The 19277-nt window shown below is 42.8% G+C and overlaps 1 protein-coding gene across 2 annotated transcripts in view; it reads left to right on the top strand.

The window, feature by feature from the left end:
- Positions 1-3292: 3292 nt before the first annotated feature.
- Positions 3293-19277, top strand: part of nrg1 (neuregulin 1) — a 31997-nt gene continuing 16012 nt past the window's right edge. For both annotated transcript variants that reach the window (XM_070924557.1, XM_070924558.1), the window contains exons 1-4: positions 3293-3460; positions 3564-4541; positions 15023-15161; positions 17894-17952. In XM_070924557.1, coding sequence (XP_070780658.1) covers positions 3836-4541; positions 15023-15161; positions 17894-17952 — 904 coding nt within the window. In that variant the 5' untranslated portion in view covers positions 3293-3460; positions 3564-3835. The remainder of the gene's footprint in view (positions 3461-3563; positions 4542-15022; positions 15162-17893; positions 17953-19277) is intronic.

The following is a 19277-nucleotide window of genomic DNA, read 5'->3' as shown; positions in this document are numbered from 1 at the left end:
GAATCTATTTCCTTAATCTATCGCCTACTCTCATTTATCACTGTCATGCCCTCCCCCTCTGATTATTAATAATCAGTCTTAGAGTATCCTGACTAAACAAACCAACATATTATGATAGACATAGTTTTCCTTGTCAATAGCCTATGTTCGACTATGCATCACACTTTTGTCTTTTCACTGTGTTCATGATGTGATAATGTAAATACATTCTATCTGAGATAAGTTGTCATGACTCTGACTTGAGTCCCTGAAGTTCCCAAGAACTAGAAGAGTGTAGTGGACAACCCATGTTCAGTACACTGTGAATGCAGAGGCCAATCAGCTTCACGCGCAGTAAGTCCAGGGAACCTTAAGGTGCTCTTGAAGATTTTATATCTGTATTTATTATATGTATATTGTTTTTTAAAAAATACTTCTGTTTTTTTATTGACACAGTGCTTGTCTGCTGTGTGTTTCTGCACCTTTCTGTCTTTGCTGCTGTGACTTGTAAATTTCCCCGCTGTGGGATAAATAAAGTCTAAGTCTAAGATGACAATAGTGGTCAGAGAAGGCAGAGCAAGGACAAAAGCTAAATTAAAAGCCTTTATTTAGTCAGGCTTAATAGTTAGTAGTAAACACTGATTGATTTTAACCTCACACGATCTTCGTCAGGGTGGAAATAAAACTGATTGATTACTTCTGTTACTCTATATAGACAATAAATAGAGGGCCAGCGCAGTGCGGCGCAGTGCCATCGATAGCTACAATTAAAAACTGCCATTCATAAAAAACGGACTGTTTCTTCATTCAGACCTAAATGTACAATTACAATGTACATTTTGTTGTGCAACGTGCTGTTTTTCTGGTGGTAGACATTCTGTACATGCTGAAGCAAACATTTTCAACTTGCCTCAATTTTTATTTTAATTTCATATTGATTTGTATTTATGTATATACGCCTCTCCCATGTTCCATGCAGAATTAGTGCATGTGTTTTGGTTGCAAAGCAGTGCTTAAATATACGGGGGCCTAAAAGTGACACAGGAAATAAATAAATGGAGCTTTTTGCTAAAAAAAAAAAAAAAAAAAAAAGTTAATTCTAATTAATTAGTTATAGTAAGTTATAATTAATGGAAAATAAATAATGAATATAATGTTTTTCTGTATTCATTCATCTATTTATAAGTACTTATTTTATTTATTCCATATGCCATTATTTCCATATGTACTCATTTCTGCATTCATTTTCACGTGTTTTTACATTTATTTATTTACATTACTTATGTATTTCAGGGGTGGTCATCATGGTCTCTCCTGGTTGATCAGTCTGGGTTGGTTGCAGTGGTGAGCAGCAATTGCGGTGTATAGAATTGGGAGACGCTTGGCTTACATAGCTGAAGAGGACTTTTTTGGGAAATATATTTTTTCCCTTTCCCAACCCAGACTGAGCAGCCAATGAGGGACCATATTTAAATATGGGCATGAGTATATAAATAAATAAATGTGAAAATATATAAATGAATAAAGACAGAATAATACAGTATTCTTTCTTTATTTATTTATTGCCAGTTGATCTATTTATCGATTATTTTTTGGCAAAATTGATTTATTCATTCTGAATCTATCATGCTCATCTATTTGTTTGTTTCCTGTATCACTTTTTGGCCTTTAGGGGGGGGAAATGCTGAGAAGCTAAATCAATATGGAGGTCCCTAATTCAGGGGCCTGACAGGAAGTCCTTTCCCACAGATACCATTACTGGTATTAATTCCGTCTGAGGATTGGAAAGGGTCACCGCAGTGTCAACGTTCAGTGTGGCGCTGACCTGACCTTTACGACTGTCTTCATCTTGTTTAAGCCCCGACTCCACAAGGAGACGTTGGATTTTCCTGCTAGCCTATTAGCCTGCGTGGTTGGGGGTTGGGAAGTTAATAGTTTTATTGCCGGTCTGGGGGCTTTCTGTAACACTTGCACGCTATTAGAGGAAGACTTTTGTGATCAATATTCCCAGTTTACCATGTATTATATTTGACAAATTGGATACCAAAATAAATTGGAATCAATTGGAAGAATCACTGAGGGATTTGGAATATTTTTATATTATTTTTATTATATATATATTTTTATATATCTTTTATGTATTTCAGGTCAGCTGAAATTACTGAGACACATCTGCTTTTTAGTCTTCTTGGTTTTTAAGACATACGTTCACCCTCCCTGATTTTGTTTTTGCACTCCCAAAATGGCCTCCCAGCCTAGCATTGATAATACACTATTGGGTGTTATCACAAAATCAGGGCACATTTAACACTTGGCGTTATTTCTACCCTTTCTGTTTGCACATCAGACAGAAAACACCACCTCTAACAGATGAAAAGAAAGTTCAAATGTCCATAGCAGCCATCTTGATTACTATGATGCCATTTTCGCAGAAGACATTTTGACTCGTCACAGTGGGAAAAGCACAGGTTTTACTAAATAATGTTAACAATCTATTGAAGAGTCCCAGTAAGCCATGACTGTGAGCCAGCATGAACAATACCAGGTGCCTGAAAATAAAGCATGCATTTTATTATTTACACCTGTGCTTTTCCTACTGTGACACGTCAAAATGTCTTATGTGAAAAAGGTCTATGATTATTGGTAGGTTCTAATGTTCAGTTTATGTTCAATATATATGTATGTATATACACACATACACGTGTGTATATATATATATACTGTATATATATATATAAGTGTGTGTCTGTGTATACCCTGTGCAACTGACTTATTCATTATCATTATCATCTGTGTTATTATGTTATTACACTAATGAATGCAGATACTTGAGAAGAGTAGAGCACAATGGCTGCAGCCTCTTGGGGTGGATCATATGTCTGCTTCCCTTGCTCCTTCCCCTTGACAAAAAACACACCCTTTGGTATCAGCATAATCAATGGGGAGTGGTGCTGGAGGGGGTGGCTACAGCAGTCTGCCGGCCTGTGATTCGCTGACATGCGCTCTAATTGGATCAAGTAGGAACTTGCTTAGCTGGATGCTTTGTGCTGGGATTGGGAGCAGCCCGCAAAGAGAGCACGGACACACCACCAGACAGGAAGAGAGGCGAAGAGGGAGGAGGCCAGAGGCTGCCCTGCTCACCACTTGGAGAGGAAAGATTGAGAGAGGAGGGGTGAGAGAAGAAAAAGGGGAGTATCCCGTCTTCTCTGCCCTTCTGTGCTACTGCAGCCCCCCCCCCCTCTCTCTATGATTCTCTTTCTCTCTCTTTCCCCTTACTCATCTGTTTCTGTGGCTGCCATGAGAGGAAGGGCACCTGCCGCTCCCTGATGATTCAGCCTTTCAGCTACTTTGAGCTCCACAGACAAGACAGCATGTCCCTCCTGCCACTGCAGTGCCTGGCCGTCCTGTCCTCTGCACTACAGCTACTGCAGCTGCAGCCGGCTCATCACGTCGACACCGCCTCTCCTGCCCAAGTGCTCAGGTGAGTGAGCGCTACTATTCCACCACTGCTCACCAGCAGACCAATGCCGAACATTTGAGGAATCTAATCCCCTGGCAATCTTTTTTGTTTTTGCCCGCAGCAGATTTGACAATTCTATTTATAGACTCGTGATTGCGTTTCCTGTGAGAAAGCATGAGTAAGGAACTCCTTTCCCTCGTGCGCAGAAGGTTGTCTACATACCTCCCAGACTGTTAACAAGGCTTGTCTCACTCTGAAGAGCATTTTTACCTCTGAAACTCTGAAACCTCACGATGGAAAACGTACTCGAGGAGACTGGTGGCAGACAGCCACTGTGTGATGCTCTGAGTTAATAGTTGAGGTGTTCAGAGACCCTTCATCCAGCAGTTGGAAAAGATGACTGAGGGAATGGAGGACATCTCTGCAGGGCCAGCTCCCCCTCCTGGACCGGCCTCCCCCACCAGCTCTACTGTTGATACTGGACAAGTCCCAGAGGAGAAACCAGAGGAGACAGAGGCAGCTGGTGAGAGTGGGGAGGAGGGTGCAGAGGGAACTGCAGAGGGAGGTGGTGGCGGTGATGGGGAGCATTTGGGGGCTTTGGGAATCGTGGCCTTGCCAGGGACCTGCTGTGTGTGCATAGAGATGGAACAGATTAACAATTGCCTGCACTCTGAGAAAATCTGCATTCTGCCCATCCTGGCCTGTCTGCTTAGCTTAGCCCTCTGCACAGCTGGCCTCAAATGGGTCTTTGTGGATAAGATCTTTGAGTACGAACCACCCACACACTTAGATCCTAAACGCATCGGACAGGACCCAATTATCATATCAGTTGGCCCCACGCTGGGACTAACTGTGTCGGTTCCTCATTCATCGCCGTCTACTGTCTCCTTGACCACCGCCGTCGCCATTACCCCTGGACGTCCTGACGTTGTAGTGGAAGAGAAATCTACACGAGGGCCATACGTGCCTCAGTCGCCACGAGTGACTCAGTCTGAGCCCTCTGTTACACTGAAATACAACGCTGAGCGTCCCACCGTCCCCAAGCAGACTCCCCACCCTCAGACAACACAGGAATTAAACGACATCGTCATCCCAACAATCTGTAAGTACCCAACACTTGTTCAGTGACAGCACTGGGATTGGGTTTTCTTGTCAGACAGGATGTCCTTTGTTCCAAAATTGGCCTCTAACTTCACAATATAGGATGCAATTATGGGCAGGGGATACAGGCTGGAGTCCTGCTTAACCTTGGACTGTGATTTTCATCATTTTAAAGACAAGCTAAGTGTTTTTATAAAAAGTGTTTCTCTTCTGTTTTACCATTGATTTCGTAAATGCTGTGTTCTGTCAGGAAGTGTCTGCTTTCAGGTCTGTCGCCTGAAAGCAGACACGTTGCGACTTGCAGAGTGTAGCGTAGGGGCCCATGACTAAGCCTCTGAGCTATTGCAACAGAGATAGGTGTGCTGGAAACAACAGTTCTGCCCAAACCTACTTCACCCCCACAGTGAGTGAATGTATAATTTCTAACATTCGCTCCTTCCTTTTTAAGTATTAATGATCCCTTCGATTATACCACAATGATTTCAGCACACTACAATAAATGGATGTTTTTATGGCGTTATTTTGAATGTCCAACGGACACATACAATATGGAGGATCCCTAAAATGTGTGGATGCACATTTCCAGTCATGTGAAAATCAATAAATGATGCAGGACACACACTGAAACTCCAGGCTGTGGTACAGGGAGACTTCCTGTTTTCTGCCTGTGCTCCATTTCAAGGTCAGAGCCTGCTGGAGGCTAATTGATGCCCCCTCCATCCCTCCACCGCAGGGAAAAACAACCCACTAATACCATCTGTCTGCCAGTGGCTCGCCACCATGACGTTTCTGTTGTAGTCACATCACTGTGTGATTTATTACACTGTACCTGGGCTGACCTAAGGTGATGGTGGCGGGTCAGTTTCCAACCAGTGCCTCAGTGAAGGTATATACTGCTTTCTTAATCAGCAGCACGGCTAGATGATCAATACTCAATACAATAAGTGCCTGTAGCTAACTGCTAGAAGTGCACAGTGGGCAAATGCTTGGTACCAGTCACCTGCCAAAAAAAAGTACTGAAACATCTGGCACACTGGTGGTGCAGAGGCAAAGCTCTTACCTGCCACTGCAGACAGTCAGCGTTGAATTCCCCGCAGCAGCACATAGCCTCGTTTCAACAAATACAAATGGTAGTTTGCTGGGGGGAAGCCAGTGAGGGATCAATGGGTCTCATGCAAGAACATCTTCATATTCCTGTCCTCTCTTACTTTTTTCGGTGAGGTTTCTGCTCTTAACTTAAAAAAAGTTATCCCGTGACGCTTCCAGACCATACTCTTTATAATATTACAGTAATTTGCTTGTTGATGAATGCCACCAGTTCACGGGGAGGTGAGTGTTTGTGAGATCTCAACACTAGCATAATCAACGCCTCTAAAATTGCCATATAATGCTACCTGTTCCACTCCATGTGTGGGCAAGTTTCATTCACAAAAATGGAACCAAAGAGAAAAAGAAAGATTTCACACCGTGGATCGTCAAGTCCTGCTAAAAGATAACGGACGTAGCAGTGTCAGTAGTCATATTAGAGGATCTGAAACTATTCGAAAATGATTAATAAGAGCAGTGCCGTACGGCGACACAAATAACGAGTGAATTGATTGGTATGATTAGTGTCAGGCACCTAAAACACTTGGTTGAAGGTACCCTATGGAGTTTTTTTCACCACTGGTACTATGGAGCAGCAGTGGGTCCCCATTTTGTTTGTAAAATGAGTCATCATGCGCGATTACGCGGTTGGTGTGATTTACATCCTGCTGTTGGTTTGATGTAAGTGAAACCCTCCAAAAAAAAAAAGAGGAGAAAAAATACAGCCATCAGCACATTAAAATAAAGCACTAATGGCTAATGGTCAATGTTGCTCATCTGGGAGGCAGAAGTATTTTTTTTAGCATGTCACTTTGTTGAATATCAATTTTAATTCTCGCTGTAACCGATTTTTCCTGCGGGTACTCCTCACCTGACCGTTTTATCTCAACTCAATACTTCAAAGTAAATCAAAGTTATCTCACGGCACTTTTCATATGGAGCAGGTCTAGACAGTACTCTTTATAATATTATTTGCGGCCAACAGTTCCCACCATGAGTGAGCACTTGGCAACAGGGGCAAGTAAAAACTTCCTTTTAACAGGCAGAAACCTTGAATAGAACTGGACTCGATGTGGGCGGTCATCAGAGAGAGAGAGAGAGAGAGAGAGGCTAATAATAGTAATAATTGTAGCAGCGGGTGTTGAGCAGGAACATGGGGGCAGTAGGTGGCCTGCAGAAAGCAACAGAAGGAGAGAGGTGAGAGACGAGAAAGCACACAACTACGGGAGAGAGAAGATGTCCAGTAGTAACATGCATTAATGGGGTGAGAATGTGTACAGATGGAGAGGGAGAGGAGGATAGAGAGGAGCTCAGTGCATCATGGGAAGTCTCCTGTCAGTCTAGACCAATAGCAACAAAACTAAGGGATGGTTCAGGGCTCACCTGAGCCAGCCCTAACTACAAACTCTATCAAAGAGGAAAGATTTTAAACTCTATTCTGGATTTTACAGAGAGCCAGTGCAGAGAAGCTAATACTGGTTGCTGGTTCCTGTCAGCACACGTACTGTAGCATTCTGGATCAACTAGAGAGTCTTAAGGGACTTATTGGGGCAGCTTGATAATAATGAATTGCAATAATCCAGCCTAGAAGTAACAAATGCATGGACTAGTTTTTCTGGATCTGTTTGAGACAGGATGTGCCTGATTTTTGCAATGTTACATGGGTGAAAAAGGCAGTCCTTGAGGTTTGTTTTATGTGGGAGTTAAAGGACATGTCCTGACCAAAGATAACTCAGAAATTCCTTACGGTGGCGCTGGAATTCAGGGCAATGCCATCTAGAGTAACAATATCTTTAGATAAGGTGTTTCGGAGGTGTTTGGGGCCAAGTACAATGATTGTTTTCATCTGGCATGATCGATAGATATAATGGGATATCATCTGCATAACAATGAAAGTTTATGGAGTGTGTCCTAATAATATTCCCCAAAGGAAGCATATATAAGGTGAATAATATTGGTCCAAGCACAGCACCGTGTGGAACTCCGTGACTCGGTTTCATCGTTAAAGTATACAAACCATAGACTGTATATAAAGATGGACGACGCATCTCCACTTCCTCCCACTGTACAAAAATGAAGCTGAAATATACCGGATATGGATGCTGCCATCTTGCACTGGTGACATCATTTGGAGCCAGAGTCTGTGCAGTGGTGGTATCGAGGTTCCGCCCATGCACCTGCCTGACCCAATCACGAGCACACCACTGCTGTCAATCATGACATTTCACCCCCTTCTTATAGCATCAAATAACAAATTAAAACCAAACTTATCAGAAAAATGAACACTTGAACATCAGTGTGATAAGAACTACCTAAAATGACAAAAACAGTCTTTGGGAAAAATGTATTTGACTTGCACTTTGATTTTTTAGTTTGGCCCATGTCATGGTGGGGTGGGGTTCATTACGTATACTGCATACTACGTGTACTACGATTGAGATGTTTTGGCTTCACTTTTGGGGTGATACTACATCGTCCATCTTTATATACAGTCTATAGTACAAACTAAGATCAATCTGATAAATAGGACTTAAACCAGTTTAGTGCGGTTCCTTTAATGCCAATTAAATGCTCCAGTCTCTGTAATAGGATGTGATAGTCAGTGGTGTCAAATGCAGCAGTAAGATCTAACAAAACAAGAACAGAGACAAGTCCTGTGTCTCATGCAATTAGAAGGTCATTTGTAACTTTCACCAGTGCTGTCTCTGTGCCATGATGAGCTCTGAAACATGACTGAAAGTCCTCAAGTAACTTATTGTCATGTAGAAAGTCACACAGCTGATTAGCGACTCCTTCCTCAAGGATCTTAGAGAGAAAGGGAGGGTTAGAAAGAGGTCTATAGTTAGCTAAAACCTCTGGATCAAGAGTGGGTCTTTTAAGAAGTGGTTTAATTACAGCTACTTTAAAGGACTGTGGTACATAGCCTGTTAATAGAGACTGATCAATCATATCTAGCAAAGAAATGCTAACTAAGGGTAAAACTTCTTTAAGCAGCCTAGTTGGTTTAGGGTCTAAGACACAGGTTGATGGCTTAGATGAAAAAATCACTGAAGTTATTTGATCAATGGGAAAAAAACCCAATATAAATATATATCAGGTTTTACAGCTGTTTCTAAGATTCCTGTGTTTGAAGGTAAGTCGGTATTGGATTCTGTGGCCTGTAACGTAGTGGTTAATAACAACCTGCCTCTTCCACTCGTAGCTGGAAACCCAGTGTTAGCAGAGACAGGTGATAACCAGCTTCATGATACCAGATGACCAATGTTTTAGTGAAGCAAGTAACCCAAAGAGAGACAGAGACCTTGGGACAACAGCTGCCATGACCGGATATAATCCTCGAATGCAGGCGTGACAATAGGCAGGACAAGTGGCCCCAGCCAGCCAATCAGACGTAAGTTGAGGCAGGGGCTCTATCCAACATTTTGCAAATAGAAAATTAGAGGACTCCAAAATCTTAATTATACATTCATTGGACAAACGAAAAATACAATTTTAGATTGCTTAGTAATGTTAGGTTTACAGTTTGCCTTTGGAAATTCTTCCAAAGACTTCTGGAACTTGGCTGGCCAATCAGAAGAAAGTGGGCTTTTAGGGAGAGGGAGGCCTTAAAGAGACAGGAGCTCAAACGGCTTGTTTCAGACAGAGGGTGAACCAAGGGGCTGCATGAAGGGCCAGTAGAAGATAAATCAGGACTTTTTTAAACTGTGAATCATGCAAAGCTCCTCTAGTGGAGTCACAAAATGAAAATATAGAGCTGGAAATGAGCACAATAGGTCCCCTTTAAAAAAATGAAATAGTTGGGCTGTTGATGGTGCTTTCCTCTTCTTCCTGGCAATTTCTAGGTATGGAGACACCATACTGTGTAAGGAGATTCAAGATTGGGTTGAGTGGTTCATCATTTTTACAGTGTTACATGTGAAAGTTGTCCTTGAGACGTACCTATTGAAATAGAGTCGGGACCAAGAGGGACTGAAAGCTGTGACGGTGAACTGAGGAGGGCAACAGTCTTGGCACAGTGGTGCTGTCGAGCTTCTCTCCCTCTAGTGGTTGTTTCGACCACTAAGGCTTAGTAGGATGAGGGTGTGTCTCTCACCTAAGTCAATGGGATGCGTTTTCAAACACTCAGTGTCACGACATATAAGTGTCTCAGGATGGCTACAAAATGGATAAATCTTCAATATATGTTGAAAGTTGGAGGCTTCTGTGCGTCTTCATCTAACCATTTCAACTCCAAAATAAATCGTTTGGTTTTTTTTTTCTAAACCCCTGTATTGTGCTTTGTTAGAGATTTAATACAATTACTTGTGTTTTTGGAAGTGACATTAAGACCAAAAGGGAATCCATTTTTAGATTCATTTCATTGAGTCACTTCTTCGTTAGTCACCTTGATAGCATTGTCATTGTGGTTGTTTCACAATAAAGGCTCGTGCCTGCCTTCCCATTCAAATTTGTTGATCGCGAAACACGTGTAGGAAGTGTTGAGTTAGTATCGACGTTATCATTTACATTAGCTCACCGCTAAATGAAAAGAGTAGAACAGAAAACAATGTAGCCTCGTCAGTGAGAGGATGACTGCTGGCAAAGTGAATGAATGAGGTGATGATGAGCACAGGGGTTTGCTGTGGTGTGAATCTGGTGATGCCGGAGGTCAACTACTGCCCATAATGTTGGCTCGTGGGTTTAATGGTTCCCTACTTGGTGAAATCCCCCTCTGTGGACTGGCTGTCATGGCCATGTGACATCTGTCGCAATTTTGTACCAGGGACCACCTAGCAAATGCTTTTGTTTTGCAAATGTGAAGTGTCTTGTGTTCTGGAGGATTCCTTTGAGATTTCCACTTTTTGTAATGCCCAGAAACTCTACAGTCTGCCTTCCTAATGTGCACCATCATGCTGCTTTCAAAATATGTCAGGTTGTAGTTGTTGTGTACTCTTGTATATCTGCAGAGGCAGGGTTTCTATTTTTTTGGCTGCTGAGAGTACATTCTCATGAATAAATAACAAAGATTTTTCCGAGCTTTTTTGAACCTTAATAGGACTGGCAACCGAGCATAGATGCCAAAAAAGATGTTTTGAAATTAAAATCCAACAATTTATTTTGTTTTATTTAGCCAAGCAGCCTGTGTGTGTTGGATGTTTTCCTTACAAGATATGTACATTTAGGTTGGATTGTGTTGCGGCGTTCACATAATGTGTACACATTTCATATATATTATTTAGATATTTAGATTATTTTGTCCAATTTCTTTTCACCCTCGCAGATGTGACTGCTGTGATTCCAGTAAATCATGCAGAGAGATTTCTGCTGGTGCAGTGCATCATGGTTTGTCCTTGACAGAAACACCATCCACTGCGGTAGACTGATTGCTCCGCAAATTCAACCCCAGCTCTGCCCAAAGAGCCTGAACAGCAGAGAAGTGAAGCGGCCTGTTGGCTAAGCTCCAGCACTGTGTCACTGCTCACTGGTTTAATGTTTCAGATCCACCAGCAAAAACTAAGCAGAGGAATTCTGCATTCCTCACTGCACTCCATCAGACATGATGAGGATGAAAATGGCTGCTGCGCTTTGAGCAGCGGTACTGAAACCCCTCAGCTGTGGTAACCGTGGCACCTCTGACAAACCCCACTGCACTGAACAGACACGGGTGCCAAATAACAATATTTGCTGTCCATATTAGACTGCTGATTTATGGATGTTATGGCTTGGTCCTTGTTTCTAATGCACTAATGCACCGATTGCTGATTAATATTTCCAGACTAAGTCATGAACAGTAATGGCTTTGATAGCAAGTTTATGCTTTGAAGTTCACAAAAATAATAGTATAGTAAATGCAATCAATTTTTCTCTTGAAACAAGAGCTTGCACACCATCTTTATTTATTTATTTTAAGTTCCAGCATCAATTGAAACACTTTCATTAAGAGTTCATGTTCAATAAAGACATGAATGGAATGCACGCTCTGATTCAACCTTCTTTGTGCCACCCTGATCGATGTGCATCTTTACTCAGCTGTATAATCTCCTCTCTCATCTCATTCATTCTTCTGTCAGTTATCTGAGGTAGCTGTGTATTGCAGTGCTGAAATGTGCTGTGTAATGCTGGGATAATCCCCCCCCCCATGTGGGCAATATTGTACTCACTGTACTCATCCATCCCCTTGAGGCTTACCTCCATTTTTCTTTTAAGAACCGATATTCTTTGTGGTGTATCTGCATTCATGAAGTGAGTACTATTCAATGAGGAATGAAAAGAGGGGCACGAGTTGTTGCTGTTTGTTGATGTGTGCAATGTTGCTCTTGAACTATGATAATGACTTATCAGGAAAAATCGGTTGTTCACCATACACACACACACACACACATATCATATATTTTATATATTTATAATATTGTATATTTCCAAACCTACGGCCTTGTCCCACTGAATTTATTTTCATGTATTTTTCAGCTTGTCAATGACATTTTTGAATAATTTACTATTTTTGTTTTTGCACTATGAAATCAAACCATGATACTGTATATTGTCACATCACTCAAACTAATGTCTGGAAAAGGTGCTTTCACTTTCAGTGATGCTGGTCTACAATGCGTCAGGCAGGGAAAATGCTCTTCCACGCGTCATTGTGACTCATCACTTTGTTATCCTTGAAAAATGTTCGAAACTGAATATGGTACACTCTCTCTCTGCCAGGGCTTTTGCTGTGAAATCTTTGAAGAGCAACAGCATGTGCACATTTAACTGGTAAATGATGGTTTGCTGTAGGGACAATATCTCCAGAAGGCATTTGAAAATACAGAATTTATACCAGATTTATGTCTTCCTGTAAAAGCAGAATGTGTAACTAACTGCTTTCTAGTGAGGTAAAGGAATACTCCACCAAAAACCTATGCTTTGAGTATGAAATACTCACTGCTCATGGGCTTGTAGATGGCTTTTATTGCGTCTTCGTGGAGGATGGCAGCTGTTGTCAGGCTGGACTCACAGCAGTTAGATTGGACTGCAACAACAGTTTGTCTCATGATTGTGACGAAGAGAATGACCTTCAATGGCCTGAACCCAGAAGCACAACTCAAAGATAGGCAGGTTCGTCACAAGTTCATGTTTACTTGTAATCCAAAACAGGCAAAGGCCAAAACCAGGCAGGCAGAACAAAACATGCCAACTTACCCAAAAAGGTAGGAAGGTGATCATGCAGGCTAAAGCTAAGGCGTAAGCACAATAGACAATTAAGTGGAAAAGGGCCTGTATATACAGTATATCGCAAAGAGAAATGGGTGAGCAGGTGGGCAGGGAAGGTCAGGTGATGGAAATGGCAGGAAAGGGGTCACTACTGAAGCTGATTTTCCTAGACAGGCTTGACCTGAGAGACATGTAAGGTAGGATGGATCCGCATGGATCAAGGGAGATGGAGGTGGAGCGCAGCTGGGTTGATGACTTTGGAGATGGGAAATGGGCCCACGAACTGGGAAGCCAATATTTCCTGGACTCCACTCTGTGGGGTAGGTCCCGCACGGACAGCCAGACATTCAGTTCCAGGGAGCAGGAATGTGGCACCGGTTGACCCTCTGACGAAGAGGTCAGAAGTGCGAAGGAGTGTGGCCAAGGCCCTCATCCAGGAGCAGCAAACAAATGATAGTCTAGCCAGAGGGGACGCTGGCCTCCCGTTCTTGCTCAGGAAAGAATGGGGGTTGGTAACTATGGCAGCACTGGAAAGGGGAGAGGCTGGTAGCAGAGCTGGGGATTGTATTATGGATATGTATTATACACTACCCTTTGCTTGGACCAGGATGAGGGATTATGGGAGGAGATTCAATGCAGGGCCGTCTCCATCTCTTGGTTCATGCGTTCTGTCTGGCCATTGGACTGTGGGTGGAACCCCGAGGAAAGGCAGACAGAGGCTGACAGTGGTTCCCAGTTGGCTACTAAACTCTTTCCGAATTGGCGAATTGTGGTCCCCAATCAGAGACAATGTTTCTGGGGAGACCATGCAGGTGGAAACATTGTTCAACATAAGTTCAGCAGTTTCTTTGGTGGTAGGTAATTTGGGCAAAAGAATGAAGTGAGCAGACTTGGAAAACCGTGAGAATGAGTGTTACCGTCTGATGCAGGCAGGCCAGTGACCAAGTCCAGCAAGATGTGAGAGCAGGGTCGATGGGGAACAGGTAGAGGTTGTAGGAGTCTGGTGGGAGTCTGGCAGGCAACGACAAACTCCTGCACCATGGAGACCTACCACACCAGGATGACAGCCCAGACGAGAGAGGTGTCCCCACTGGAGGACCTGAGACCACAGATGAGCTTGGACAAAAAGGCGATTAAAGGGAGCCACTGGGAGCTTAACCTCACCCTCGATTCCTCAGGAGACCTGTCTATTCTTTACCTGATTTGGTCAGCTTTGTTGTCTTTGTTCTTAGATGTTATGCCTATTTCTGTGTGAGTACATTAAGAGCAATGAAAAAAAAAAGTCAGCAAGGCTGATTCTGACGATCATATACTCCAAGTTCTTGTGGTTGGTCCAAACCACAAACCGCTGCTCCGCTCCGTCCAACCAGTGCCTCCACTCCTCCAGAGCTAGCTTGACTTCCTGCAACTTCCGGCTCCCAATGTCGTAGTCCCTCTCAGCAGGGGATAGCTTATGGGAGAAGAAAGCACAATACCAGTGATAGACAATCTGGCAGGGAATGAGTGGAAATGGACCAGTATACTGTATAAACTGCCAGGCTGATGACGGAAATGGGAAACAGGTGAGCAGGTGAGCAGGGAAGGTTGGGAGTGGCTGGATCGGAAATGACAGGAGAGTTTGTGTTTGACAGGAAAATACAGAGCAGACAATAGAATGAACACTAGGAGCTGACTGGAGTTGTGACGACGACAATAAAAAATACATCCTTAGAAAGTTCTCTACCTACTGCTGCAGCATAATACATATACAATACTACTGCACACTCATGTTCCAAATACAATTTTCACCAAAATATTACGAAATATACAAATGCCATTTGCTTATGTTCTTGGTTGTGGTCTGGAGCAACACGAGAAAAAAATGTCGCCAGTGCCAAGAGTGTTTTGAACATACGGAACATATGAATGGAGGGTGTAGTAGTGGCTTGAGACTTTTCTATCGACATTTTGATATTTTTTATGTGCAGTCAAACTGAATCTGACTGTGGCTGCTATTTCAGATCCACCCTTCAAGACTACAGGTGGTGAGTGTATGAAACTGGCTGAAGCAGGTTTTTCTTCTTTTTTTTTTTTGAGTATTCCTTTTAGTAGGACTGAACCACGGGGTGTTTTCCCAACACTCAGCAAACATGCAGCCTAAGAATATGCTTAAACTCAGTGTGACCTGTGTGACTGTGTAGTTTTCTTGCCACACTAATGATCTGATGTCTCCTGCAGCTGCCACCAGCACCACCACTACAGCCAAGACCTCCAGTCATGTGACGCGCTGCAGTGACAGCCAGAGGAACTACTGTGTTAATGGAGGGGAGTGCTTCACCCTTGAAATCACGCCCGGCAGCACAAAGTTTCTCTGCAGGTATGACATGTATCGTAGGTTATAAAACTGACTTTGATTCAAGTTTTCATCTGACTGAATGTGTTATAATGCAGTTACTGTTGTGATTTATGATATCCTCTATGTGTTGAGTAATGCCAACCGAATGTAACTTTGGTGTAAAGTATACACATTGTAATTACAACCTTGTTACTACACAGAAACTTGCTGTTGGTGGAGAGAGCAAGGCTGGTCATTATGCACCAAAGACACTCTCAATCACCCCCTAGCTTAGTCGTGCTCAGAGCACATGGGAGTAGTTTGCCTTCAAGGCTTTCTGCCAGAAGACTTTCTGCCAGAAAGCGCTTAGGGAGTCCGGTGACGTAGTATAAAGAGCAACAAGCTGACCCCTCAGAAGGTTGTGGTGTAGGAATGGGTCAAACACAGGGCTTTCATCCAGGAGATTAAGGTTCAGTTCTTGTGTGAGGCCAAAAGACAATTTATTAGTAATTATTTTTCAGACTTAGTTGCCTTATTGTTTTCATTTGTTCTATTATTTTCTTCTTTTTTTTTTTTATCATTTTCAGTCGCAGTTTGGTTAGGTTTAGGCAACAAAACTACTTGGTTCGGTTTAGGAAAAGATCATTGGCAGAAGGCGTTTAATGAACACATCTGCATTGAGGTTGTAGAAGTGCACTGGTGCTCTGAATATTGCACCGTTCCTCTGGTGGAAGACCTGGTCTACTAAACCTTACCCGCCATTCCCTGGAGTTAAGGCCAAGGCCTTGAATGCGTGCCACCAGGCAAGGAATCAGGAAAGCTGGAGTAAAACATAGCGAGGGGCTCTGGGCCATGCAAAGGCATCCATTCCCAGTGTTGGATTGTACTCTGTGTCAATGGAGAATCATAGTGCACCATCTATTCTCCTAAGAAGACCCACCTCAGTCCTGCTGAACCTGTACCAGAGAGCAGCACAGAACTCTTTAATGGGGGAGTCAACAAAAGACTTCCACTGTTTAAATTGTCTCACTGGATATTGAGGAAGGCAAAGCAGAAATACAATGGCATTTTAGTGAAAAGACAGCAAACAAAATTTTAAATGATTTTGTTGTTAAACAATGTTGTTTATAAAAAATCATAAAACAAAATTGAGTCAAACAAACAGCTAATGCAGAATGCGGTAATGCAGAAGGGCACTAGCAGATTAGCCCCGTAGCAAAAGCGCTAGTTTGGCGTCCTCTGTCGGCCACATGACGCTCACCTTACAGGTCTTGCAAGACTGTCTCGCAAAGGTTTTCCAACATTTTGTTTGAATCCATATGTGGATTTAGGGATTTATAAAGATATTTCTCGTTTTGATATTTAAAAAAAATGACATTTAAAGTTGAATCTCTAATAATCGAAACTTGGGTGCCTACAACATCCCAGCTCAATATCCCTAGGAATTACATTTATATTGGACAATTCTGCACCTCATGATTCCTCACGGAAGTATGTGTTGGCCTTTTGTAGCGAGGAGTACGGTAATGGTGTGGGGGCTGGGTGGCACATCGGACTCAGAAAACCGGAGTTTGTTCCCTGTCACCTCATGATTCCTCATGAAAGTATGTGTTGGCCTTCATGTAGCGAGGAGTACGGTAATGGTGTGGGGGCTGGGTGGCACATCCAACAGAAAAGTCCACTATCAGCGTTGTTGTTTGGCAGTGGGGTTGTATCCCGGATCCTGCCATGTTTTGAGACTGGATGTCTTTGTGTTTGTCCATGTGTACCCATGTCAGTGCTGTTTATCTCTTTCCCTTTCTACCCATCAACCAGGTGCTTGGCGGGATTCACTGGGCACCGATGTGAACAAGCTGTGCTTAAGAAAGTCTCAGACCCAAAACGTATGTGAACACAACTGTATTCAATCCCACATGTCATTGCTGGTGTTTCACCCCGTCATGTTTTCTCCAAGAAATGGTGGAGAAATCCATGTTTCTAAAAAAATTGTGATAAAAATCTGGTGATAAGCCAGGCATTGTTCCTGATCTGAGCCCTCTAAATGGGTCTAGAGGCTTAAGCACACCCTCCTCTTTGGAGACGTGCCCTGAAATTTGCATGTACTTCACATCTCATCACACCTCATCCATGGTCAGAGCAGTGACCTGCCTCCATCTCAGGTTGAAGTGGTGCGTCACTGTCTACTGCTCTTCCCATTCAGCCTCACGCCCATCCCCTCACAAACCAAAACGTAGGAGCGCACTCGGTTATTCGCTGCATCTGACCTTTTTTCCCAGTGGTCCAAGTGCTAGACTGACCACTGTGTAGCTGGTAAAGCAGCAATGGTTTTGATGTTTCAAGTTTCAAACTCAGATGTTCAGAAACCTTAAAAGTCTTAAATACAAGAGGCCCAGGGGGTTGGGCTGCTGCCCTGTGAGGACCAACAGAGCCATTACTGGGAGCCCTCAATGGCTAGGCTTGTCCTGGGTGGTGGCCGTGTACGTACATGCAAACTTCAGTCTGCTGCGGAAACGGTATTTAAACCTATAGAGCTTGAGGGACGGCCTGTTCAAAATTCGAACTTTTTCTCTTATAATCTTCCTAAATTGGAGATCGTAATTCAACATACGTGTGTGTGTGTCTGAGGTGATTAACAAACCTCCGGCTCACAGACTGTAACTAGACAGACTGGTCTACTTGCCAACACCAGTGATGACTTGTCGTGGGTTTTGCACAGCTCTTGCCTAAACTAACTCCCTCTCTCTTCTTGTCTGTGTCTTTTGTTTCCCACCCAGGTGTCCAAATGAATTTACTGGTGATCGCTGCCAAAACTATGTAATGGCCAGCTTTTACAGTATGTCTATTTCCTCTTCTACGTGTTCTTGAATTGGAGCATGCCCAGTTGTGACGGTTGCTGTGCTGTGTGCCGTTATTTTTCTCCTTAGATCTGTGATTTATGCATCCCAAAACTTTTTGCATGTTGTATGTGGTACTGTAAAAGTTATAGAAATTTTCTTTCCATTTCAAATGACCGAAAATGAACAAATTTGCATATTTACATATTTAAACCATCAATGTTCTAATCTTTACCCTCCGTACGTTTAAATATATACCTGCATTTTTATACAGAAAAGACCTGATTTTTTTTTTTATCAAACTAGTAGGTCAAATGTTTTCTCATCGGCTGTACATTGATCCAACTGTATACAGTACTTTGAGTAATTGCCAGGGACCAATTAACATTTGCCCATAAATGACAAAAAAAATTGATCTTAACTGGATTCTATTTATCTCTTAGTGAATTTATTTTTGTACAGAAATGAACAGATAAATATACATGTGATGACTCAAACAAGGACGAACAGTGTTGTTGACAAAGCACTTGAACTTCTTTACCGCAAGTCCAGTACCTCCAAGGAGGAGCTGAGGTCAGTTTCGGAGCAATGTAGGCAGATGAGACACCTGTGAACTGCTCAGTCAGCTGTAAGTCAAACAGACATACAAAGAAACACACACTCACACACACAAATAATTTGCTAAAGTAAGACAATACATTTTACAGTTTACCGATAACGCCATTTGTTGTAAGGAGATTAAAGGGTGTTACTGTAGTTGAAATTATTTTTTGTGATAAGATGTACATTTGTATTATTACAGTATCAGAGTCAGAATCAGAATCAGCTTTACTGGACAAGTCTACAAACCAAGGAGCCACCATTTTGTGCGGTTAGCTGTTCTTGCTAGAATCGCTCTCGCAGTAAGGGTAGAAGCTGAGTTATGGAGAAAGATTAGAGCAGTCTTTTTGCCTATGGTGTATCTGTCCACCTCCAAAAATGAATTGCGTCTTACAAACAAGATCCGGCTCTGCTCATTTGAACTGAATCCTTTGGACGTGATATTGCCGGCAGTAAAATGGAGGGAATCCACTGCTGCCTCGATGTGATCCTGGAGGATGATTCCCTGAAAACACTGCAGTAGTAGTCCTCTCCTGTAGATGCCTCGGTTACAATATCAGTGGACTTTGCCCCCCCTCACTAGGGAGGTGGCCCAGGTGCAGGCACATGTCATCTACTGCCTTGACTACTGCAACTCCCTCTATGTGGAAGCCTGCGTCTGCCAAATTCTGGCATTCCACTGACTCCTGGTTGATGTCCTTTTACCTCATCCCAGTCAATCTCC

This window comes from Enoplosus armatus, chromosome 18 (genome assembly GCF_043641665.1).
Source record: "Enoplosus armatus isolate fEnoArm2 chromosome 18, fEnoArm2.hap1, whole genome shotgun sequence".
Lineage (NCBI taxonomy): Eukaryota > Metazoa > Chordata > Actinopteri > Centrarchiformes > Enoplosidae > Enoplosus > Enoplosus armatus.
The sequence above is the reverse complement of the archived record's forward strand: the minus strand, read 5'-3'. Positions and strand labels throughout refer to the sequence as shown.